General features: G+C 49.5%; 1 protein-coding gene across 2 annotated transcripts in view; it reads left to right on the top strand.

Annotated features, from left to right (window-relative positions):
* Positions 1 to 10044, top strand: part of ALPK3 (alpha kinase 3) — a 44740-nt gene extending 34696 nt beyond the window's left edge. For both annotated transcript variants that reach the window (XM_036306272.1, XM_036306273.1), the window contains 7 exons: positions 362 to 489; positions 616 to 651; positions 4199 to 4479; positions 4942 to 5030; positions 5759 to 5979; positions 7777 to 7825; positions 8439 to 10044. In XM_036306272.1, coding sequence (XP_036162165.1) covers positions 362 to 489; positions 616 to 651; positions 4199 to 4479; positions 4942 to 5030; positions 5759 to 5979; positions 7777 to 7825; positions 8439 to 8784 — 1150 coding nt within the window. In that variant the 3' untranslated portion in view covers positions 8785 to 10044. The remainder of the gene's footprint in view (positions 1 to 361; positions 490 to 615; positions 652 to 4198; positions 4480 to 4941; positions 5031 to 5758; positions 5980 to 7776; positions 7826 to 8438) is intronic.
* Positions 10045 to 10093: the final 49 nt, after the last annotated feature.

The raw sequence follows: 10093 nt of genomic DNA on the forward strand, positions 1-10093 counted from the left end.
CTCCCCTGACTGGCTCCCTAATTACAGCAATCATAAAATCATAATGTTGGGCATTGTCCTCATTTAGGTCTGTCACTCACTTAACCCTCACAGTAACTGTACGAGGGAGATTCTATCATTCTCATAGTAGAGAGGGGGAAGATAGAGGCTCAGAGGTATTGAGTCACTTGCCCAAAGTCACACAACTAGTGAGTGTCAGGACTGTAAACCAGACCTGTGTGATCTTAACCACAGTACCTTGCTGCCTGCCCCAGAGCTCCCAGCAGCCTGAGAGCCGGGTCTGAGGAGCCCCAGGACCTCCTTCTGGCCCTGGCTGTGCCGTGGTGATGGCTCTCACAGGAAGGGTCTCCACTCTCTGCAGTGCAGGGGACGAGGGGCCGGCGGCCTTGGCCATCGTGCAGGCGTCCCCTGGGGACTGTGGCATGTACCGATGCACCATCCACAATGAGCACGGCTCGGCCTCTACTGACTTCTGCCTCAGCCCCGAGGGTGAGTTTGCCCTGGGTCTGCCTGGCCTCCCTCCTGAGGGAGGGCAGCAGTCCTCTGCAGAGATGGTGTTCTCCCTGGGCAGACCAATCTGAGGACAGCTGCTTTCTCTTCTTTTTCTCCACACAGTGTTGTCAGGATTCATCTCCAGAGAAGAAGGTGAAGGTACAGAGCACCTTGGGGGAGGAGCGGGTGGCCTTCATCCCTGCCTTGCCATCTGTAGGGGGACCTTCTCCAAGGACTTGGAATCTGTTCCAAATGCCATGTTTGCCTTCACAGACAGCTACTCTTTGCCTCCTAGTTCAGGAGATGCTAGAGGAGGAGGATAGAGGAGGACGGCTATTTCAGAAGATGGAGGAAGAGGTGGCTAAGGGGGCCCTTTCCACAAGGAGTTAATTCAGCTCTGTGCCCTTTGCCTTTGTCAGAGTGCTTGACAAAGGGCAGGACAGGCCTCCAGGGCACATCTTACCCTGCCCAGCACCCTTCCCAGGATTTCTCACAGTGGTCTGTTCATTAGATTCACACGGGAGCCTGGTGGAAATGCACTTTCTTAGGTCTCACTGCAGATCTCCTTAATCACTGTTTCTGGGGAAGGACCTAGGAAAATTGCATTTCTAGTAGGCGCGCTGGTGACTGTGATGTACCCCAACATTTGATAAGCATTTTAAAGGTCCAAATATGAGAGGAAGAGTCTGTGTTGCTCCTGCAAGAGACATACTAAGGATTAGACTGTGAAAGTTGCTGGTGATGGAAAGATTCCTAGAGCTTCATTGGCCAATTAAAACATTAATTCCTTCACTCATTTAATCACTCATTGATTCAACCAGTGGCTTCTGTTCAGTTATAAAATCAAAATAATATCAAATCTAACCTCATACCTAAAAACTCAATACAGGCATACCTTCCTTTATTGTGCTCCAAAGATGTTGCATTTTTTACAAATTGAAGGCAAGACCCTCTACCAGCAAAAATACTATATTCCCTTTTTTGCAATACTTGCTTTATCGCAGTGGTCTAGAGTCAAACGTGCAGTATCTCTGAGGTATGCCTGTAGTAATTCTTTAATATCATCAAATATACAATCCTATTTTCCTGGTTGTCTCACAAGTTTTGGTTTATTTGAATTAGAAACCACTCATTGTGTTGAGCTGACATATCTCATAAGTCTGTCAGATATGTAAGTTCTTTCACCCTCAATTTTTTTCTCTCCTTACTATTTATTTATTTATTTATTTATTTGTTTAAATATTTTTATTAATTCCAGAGAGGAAGAGAGAGAGAGATACAGCAATGGTGAGAGAGAATCATTGATTGGCTGCCTCCTGCACTCCCCTCACTGGAGATTGAGCTCGCAACCCAGGTGATATGCTCTGACCAGGAATCAAACTGTGACCCCCTGGTTCATAGGTTGAAGCTCAACCACTGAGCCACACCAGCCGGGCCCTCTTTGTTATGTATTTGTTGAAGCCATGTGCTGTGTAGAATTCTTACATTCTAGATTTTGTTGGTTATAAAATCATTGAACATGTTGCTCCATCCATGTGCTTCTCTAAAAGATCGAGAGGCTTGGTCAGAGTCACGTATAATTGTTTTGGCAAGGCCACTTCACACGTGTGCAGTGTGTCTTCTTTTGCATCTTATCTCGACTCACATAACAACTGATTTACTTTTAGTAACGTTAAGATTGATTACTGGGTCCATTCAGGAGTTTTCTGCGTGATCCATCCCCTTTAAAAGTTAAAAAACTGTATCTGATACACCCATGTTGTTATCTAGGGGTTTTAATAGTCACTGATTATTGTCTAAATTCATTACTTCATTAGAGTTTGTAACATGGAGTGTTTTAATTCTACCATTTCTTTTTCATTCATTAATTGTTTTTCTTCTGTAAAGGAGAAATGGTTATTTGGTGACCCTGAGTTGGTACCCTGGTATCCTCCAAAGGTCACCAAAAAGACTTGTTTTGTGTTTGTTTGGTGCAGGGGGGAGAGGGTTCAGTTATAATTGTGAACATAGGGATTTTTGATATATTTGATATGTTTAATACATTGCAGAAATTATTCATTTTTGTTGGTAAGATTGTCTAATTTTGGCGAGTGGAAGCCCCTTCAGAAGGTTGGTTCCTCTGTCCTTTTGACAGACCTCCAGTGTTTTATTAAACACACACACACACACACACACACACACACACATCCTATATAATAAAAGGGTAATATGCAAACTGACTCTTAACAGCAGAATGACTGGGAATGACTGGTCACTATGACACACACTGACCACCAGAGGGCAGACATTCAATGCAGGAAATGCCCCCTGGTGGTCAGTGCACTCCCACAGGGGGAGCTCTGCTCAGCCACTAGCAAGGCTGATGGCTGCTAGTACAGCGGAGGTGGTGGAAGCCTCTCCCGCCTCCTGAGCAGCACTACGGATGTCAGACTGCAGCTTAGGCCTGCTCCCCGCTGGCAAGTGGACATCTCCCAAGGGCTCCCAGGCTGCCAGAGGGATGTCTGATTGCCAGCTTAGGCCTGATCCCTGGGGGAATGGGCCGAAGCCAGCAGGTGGTCATCCCCCAAGGGGTCCCAGACTGTGAGAGGGCACAGGCCGGGCTGAGGGACCCCCCCCCCCCCAAGTGCACAAATATTTATGCACCAGGCCTCTAGTATATATATATATGTATGTTAAGGGTGATCTTTTCCTTTTTAAAAAATATATTTTTATTGATTTCAGAGAGGAAGGGAGAGGGAGTGATAGAAACATCAATGATGAGAGAGAATCATTGATTGACTATCTCCTGCATGCCCCACACTGGAGATTGAGCCCACAACGTGGGCATGTGCCCTGACCGGAATCAAACCATGACCTCTTGGTTCATAGGTCGATGCTCAACCACTGAGCCATGCTGGCCAGGCTCCAGTCATTTCCAATAGCTTCTTTCTTTTCTGGTCTGACAAGATGATTCAGGTCCATCCAGTAAATGTTCTGCCCTAGGCCTGGAATCAACCATTTCTTCAGGGAGCTCTGGTTCCTTTTAGGGGGAAATGGTATTTAGTGGTTACAATCTGAGCATGAGGGGGGTATCCTGCTACTGGATTGGTCCTGAAAACTTTTTGTTAGAGTCGAAGATGTTGCTTGAGATGGAATCAATTTATTTGATCAAAACACCTAATTCTAAAACAAAGTAATTCTGGTTTTTTGTATTGACTAGAGGCCTGATGCACAAAATTCATGCAAGAGTAGGCCTTTCTTCCCCCGGCTGCTGGCACCGGCTTCCCTCTGGCACCTGGGACCTGGGCTTTCCTCCAACCGCTGGCAGGCACCCAGGACCGGGCTTCCCTCGCAGCCCCGGCTTCGTCCGGAAGGTTGTCCAGAAGGATGTCCGGAAGGACATCCGGTCTAATTAGCATATCACACTTTTATTATAGATCGCCACTTCCACAGAAAACCCCTGCCTTCCACACCACTAACCATGTTCTTACTATGTGATGGGCACTCTGAGCACTTACACGACAGGCATGTATCAGATATAGTTTCTGCCCTCAGGAGCTCACAGTCTGGTAGGGGACCCACGGTGTACACCAAAGAGCAATAATGGACAGAGAGTGAGCACACCGGGTGGCGGGTGGAAGACTGTTCCAGCCTTTTCCTGCCCTATAGACCCCACATCTATGAGGCAGGAGCTTGTAGTTTCCATGTTTTTCCTGTTTCCCTTCAGTTGGAGAAGAGATTGAAATGACTCCCATGGTGTTTGCTAAGGGTCTGGCTGACTCTGGCTGCTGGGGGGACAAGCTCTTTGGGCGCCTGGTGAGCGAGGATCTACGAGGGGGTGGACATAGGTACAGCCTTCGGAAAGCCTCCCAGGCCAAAGTCATCTACGGGCTGGAGCCTATCTTTGAGTCGGGCCGCACGTGTGTCATCAAGGTGTCCAGCCCGCTGGTGTTTGGGCCCAGCAGTGAGACTTCTCTCCTGGGCAGAAACTACGATGTCACCATTCAGGTACTGTGTCCCATTCCCACGGCCGTCCTGCTTTCTCTCCCCTCCTCCCTTTTCCCAGCCCGGGTCCTGTAGGAAAGCCCAGTACAGAGGCAGAAGCCATCTCAGCCTCAACCTGTGAGGGTCCTGGGATGATCTTTGAGAGCCTGAGGTGTAGCCTGAAGTTACATCTTTGGGGCCTTAGTTTTCAAACTAGATTTTTGCAGCAGAATCCTTTCCCACTGCCACCAGATACACCTTACACTGAAGCCTTATATGAGAGATAAGAAGGGAGTGACTGGGTGGGTGGTCTGTGTTGTGCCCATTCATCGGCCTCCTTGCTGTCCACAGCATGGCCCTGGGGCACTGGCACTTATCACCAGGGCCCCCTGGCATCCTCTAGCAGATGGCCTTCCCACATGGAGCTGGGCATGAGAGGACAGGGAGCTTCCTTGCTGATCAGGATGTGTTCTCTGTAATCCACAGGGGTGCAAGATCCAGAACATGAGTCGGGAGTACTGCAAAATCTTTGCAGCTGAAGCCCGGGCTGCACCTGGCTTTGGGGAGGTGCCTGAGTAAGTGCACAAGGAGGGGGCGTGTAGTGATTTCACAGCTTCTCAGGGGCATCCTGAGTTATGACCACGTCCAGATGGGCCCACAACCAACTCTGTGCTCAGCTTGATGGTCCTACAAAATCTAGAAACAGAGACCCCAGGATTCACTGCCTGCTTTAGGAAAGCCTCTGCTCTTGTCTTCAGTCTCCTCTTAGCCACCCCAGTTCCCTATCCCGTTGTCCAGTTTCTGCTAATTGCAAAATTTGAACATAGCAGGTTCTGGGCCTCTCTGAAGGTGGTAGGCACACTGGTCAGGATCCTTCTGTGGTAACCGGCAGAGTCGTGTGGGTTTGTAGGAGTCAGCTCTAAAAGGTAATTATTTTCACTCGCCTACTCTTGAATATTGGAGTCTAGCTGACATTGAGCCACAGTCTGGTTGAATCTTCTCAGGAGGGGTTCCTTTCTGACACATGCTGGTCTCAGTTCCTCCCTTAAGCACAGAGTCCTCCTGTGTCCATAGCGTGGTCCAGTTCTACTCCCCCTGACCTCAGAGAATAGAGAGGACTCAGAAGTCAATGCCTCCATTTCCTTTCTTGAACTCAGGGCGGAGCTCCCCTCCCTTGTTGCCCTCCAGGCTCAGAGCTGAGACTTCTTTCTTGGAAGGGTCTTCCTTTATGATCCAGTTGAGATGGAGGTGGGAGCTTTCTGCCACCCTACTTCCTGCTCACTGCAGGTGAAACTGTGTTTAGGATCATTCCACTGTATCTGATCTACCGGCCTGCAAACAATATCCCATATGCTACGCTGGAGGAGGACCTGGGCAAGCCCCTGGAGCCTTACTGTTCCCGGGAATGGGGCTGTGCTGCTGCACCAGCATCAGGCAGCTCAGAGGCCGTGCAGAAATGCCAGGCCTTCCAGCACTGGCTCTATCTGTGGACGAATGGCAGCTTCCTGGTCACAGATCTGGCAGGTATGAGGGTGTGAAGGTACGTGGGCACATGTGTGAGAGCAGGCCCAGGGTCGGGGGGGGGGGGGGGTGGGCTTGTGTACTAGTCTACAGCCCACTTTCTCACTTTCCTTTGCTGTTGGCAATAACCTGGTGAAGTAAATCGGACAGGCACCATTTTGTATGCAAGCTTAATACATACCAGGGCCTCCTGTAGCCTCATCTGTAATCACGGTTGTATTTAAAGGCATGCACTCCAGGCTCCACTTAAAATTTTAAAAGAATTTGTTAAAAAAAAATTACATGGGCTCTAATTCAAAACCCACAACCACCTTTTCAAAATCTCCCTTCCTCCCTTCCCTGCAGCTTTGCTCTGGACTTTCACTCTCCATACTACCCAAACTCGCTTCCACTCCAGCAGCGGAGCTTTACTGTCCCCTGCCTCCCTTTCCTCCTCCTCCATCCTCATTAGCTTTCTTTTAATGTAACCAACATAATCTATCTGGCTTCTTCCTGTTTCTCCCATTACTCAGATTCTTCCCCAGCAAAGGAAGGCCAGCAAGCATGAATCCTCCCTCCTTCTCTGACCATCCCCTCCAAGCCTACTCTCTTTACACAACTGGGCAGGAAAGAGGAAAAGATAAAACTCTCTACAGTGGTTAGAGAGGAATGCTGGGAATATCACACATTGTTACATATAGTCCCTGGTGTAAATAAGTGAGGAAACCAAAGGTCAGAGAGAAAACTGGCTCAAATGTGCCTTTCAGTGAGGTTAAACTGTATAATAAATACCGTTTTTATAACTCCATATATTTAGGGGTGGGGAGGCTAGTAGCACATTTAGCCATTGTCATTCACTCTATTTGTAAACTCTGAATTGATCCTTCCTTCCATCCATCCATCATTTAACTTTACCAAGTATTGGAAAGGTAAAAGGTGAATTAGGAATGGTCATTGTCTTTAAGAAGCTGTGATCAGTATACAGTTTCTATAATGAGTAAAATCATGTAGTAGAAAGACTTGAGAGTTAAAGAAATTAGATTTAAGTCCAGACCTCATTGTTTTCTCGCTGGGTCTATGTTTTACAGAGAAGAAAACTGAAGCTCAGACAAGTTTGGCCATTTAATCTCTCTGAGCTGCAGTTTCCTTTCTCTCTCTCGGAATAATAATATTGTCCCTGTTAATTTGTTACAATTAACTGAGACCATCTTTGTGAAAGCCTTCTGCAAACTAAAATTCTGTGCAGGTGTAAGGGAGCATCATTATTATAATACAAAATGGAATGTGGTAAATGCTGAGACATCACAGAATTAATATTTATTGCATAACTACTGTGTTTCAGACACTAAATTGGAGTCCTACATGTTCTGATTTCCTCAATACCTCATCTACATGGAGATAGTGAGTGACTTGTCAAGTTCAAACAGCTCAAGTGACAGAGCTGAAATGTAAATCCAGGTCCGTCTTGACTCTCAAGCCCACATTTACGCTGCCTATTGTACTCAGCCTTAGTGAGAGGCAGGTTTCAAGAAAAATACTATCAGACTGTTTGAAAATGCTCAGTTACTGAATGAATGAATGAATGAATGAGACTTTGCTTGAGCCACTTAACTCTGAGCCTAGCTCCTCACCTGTAAAAACGGGAATGTTATTACTAATACAGAAATACACCACGCTGCCTGTGAGATAGGCCTGTGGTGATGACCCACTGACAGGAAGCCTGAAGATGTGCCCTGAAACCTGGCAAGTTTCCATCTTGGAGACACGGGGGCCTAGAACCAGCCCTGGCTGCCAGAACTCAGCTTCCAACTTTCTTTCCAGGGGTTGACTGGAAGATGACTGATGTGCAGATTGCCACCAAGCTGCGAGGGTGAGTACTTCTCAAGGACAGAAGCCTCTGAGAGTCTTCTTAGGGTCTAACATGTCAAAGTTCTCCTGGTTCCTCATCCCTGAGGTGCTAGGCCTATGGTCACATGGTCCTAGTTGCACCCCTGGCCATGTAGTAACACCCCAGGGGTTGCCAATCCCCACACGCTGTGCCCCTGCCCCAGACCGGGACCAGCAGCTCCTGACGCCCACACACAGGGTCACCTGCAATTCTGGGCTCTGACTGTACCTGCTCCTCTTCCTTCTCACTCGAGAAAGCTCATCACGACACAGATGAGCAAGGGCCCGTGAGCAGAGTGATGCCCTAGAGACTGCTCTAATTTATATGAAAAAGGCAAATCGTCTTCACAACAGTTAGTGTCCCACATGAGGAAATCCATGTGCCAGGGCATAATGAGACCTCAGTTTAGAATTGAGGTTTTAGATCTGCCACCTGAGGTAGTACCAGGTAGATTCCCCAGTACTGACTGGTAGGGTATATGTACCTGGAGCTAGCCTGCTCCCCTTGGAATGCAATAAAGCCATCCCAAAGCCAGCCCCTCAAGGACCCTCAGTCTGGGTGGGACTCCCTCTCAGCTCTTACTGTTTGGCTTCAGATACCAAGGCCTCAAGGAGAGCTGTTTCCCTGCCCTGCTGGACCAGTTTGCTTCCTCCCACCAGTGTAACACCTTCTGTGAGATGCTGGGGCTGAAACCTCTCAAAGGCCCCGAGGCTGCCCACTCCCAAGCCAAGGCCAAAGGCTCCAAGAGTCCATCTGCCGGCAGGAAGGGCCCGCAACTGAGTCCTCAGCCTCAGAAGAAAGGCCTCCCCAGTCCCCAGGGCTCCCGGAAGAGCACGCCAAGCTCCAAAGCCACTCCTCAGGCTTCAGGTGCAGTCGCCACTCAGTTATTGGGACAGCCTCCCAGCCAAGAGGGGGGCTCCAAGGCCCAGGGCACACGGTAGCCCCTACAGGAGGCTGGGGGCCTCCACCCAGCAGCAGACCAACAAGGAAGCAGCTTGAACCGATGGAGACTTTCCCAATACAGACAAACTGGAGAAGGTGCACCGAGCAGGCACCACGTGGGGGCCTCTCTGCACAGCCTCTCCTCAGTCAGCTCCGCATCAGACGGCTTTGGTGCACAGCACACAGCCCAGTGGCCTCTCCTGGTGCCATGTCACCAGGGCTCCCAGGCCTCACCTCCAAGTTTCCCAAGGGCTGAGGCCCTCCTTGAAGTTTACACTGGCCACTGCTGGAGGCTCCCTGAGTCCTCTGCATGAGTTCTGCACCCTGACCCTTGCCCCAGCCAGACCCTGCCATGCAGGCCAGCACTTAACCCTCCGCCCTTTGCTCAACCCTGATCTCTCCCTGACCTCAGGGCTCTAGGCTTCCTCTGCTGTGTGACTCTCAGGGTGTCTTCTCTTTCAGACTACTTCGCCTCATTCATCCCAGCTTACCCTGCAACTAACCTGTCCCTGTGCCAAATGGGCCTCTTCAGTCCTGTGCGGTGGTCTTTGGTGGCACGTGTTCTTGCTTTCTTCCCCCTTCATTCAGGCACTCACTTGCCTGCTTCCCGTGCTTTCTTGCACCCCATCCACCATCCCTGGCTTTGAGCACAGTTGCAGCCTGCTGCCTGCCCTGCACTGACTCTGCTTGTCCCCTTGCCTGATGGCTTTTCTAGCCTGACCTACCCCCCTACCCACCAGGATCCAGGTAATGAGCAGACCCTCTGGCCTCTGGCCTACCCCATCCACTCCTCCCCTACTTTTCCCAGGCCCTCTGCCTATGAGGTGAGAACTGGTACAGGGGCTGTGTCAGCAGCTGTGGCCAGAGGGAAAGTGTGGACTTTGTGGGCCTTGTGCTCCATATTGAAGGAAATGAAGGTGAATTTCACATCCCCTCCTGGCTGGGGATGGAGAGCTGGGACTCTTCTCCATGGGGAAATGGCATGGGGGTTTTAGGAAGGATATAAACCATCTACCTGCTGTGAGGACTGTCTCTGTGCCTGGGACTTAGGACCCCTACCCCAACCATTAGCTCTTGATTCTGAAGCTCCAGCTCTGGGACCTCATATATGGGCTCCCAAGGAATTGCTGTGCTCAGCCCAGCACCCCGTGTCCTTCCTGAGAGCCCAACCTGGAAGCCCCAAATGGGGTGGGTCTGGAGCTAGCCTGCTCCCCTTGGAATGCAATAAAGGCAGCAACTGTGTTTCCTGCTCTCCCTCATCTGGTGTGGTTGTAGGTATATGGACTCAGGGTCCCCTCTCCCCAGGCA

Source organism: Myotis myotis, unplaced genomic scaffold (genome assembly GCF_014108235.1).
Source record: "Myotis myotis isolate mMyoMyo1 unplaced genomic scaffold, mMyoMyo1.p scaffold_m19_p_40, whole genome shotgun sequence".
Classification (NCBI taxonomy): domain Eukaryota; kingdom Metazoa; phylum Chordata; class Mammalia; order Chiroptera; family Vespertilionidae; genus Myotis; species Myotis myotis.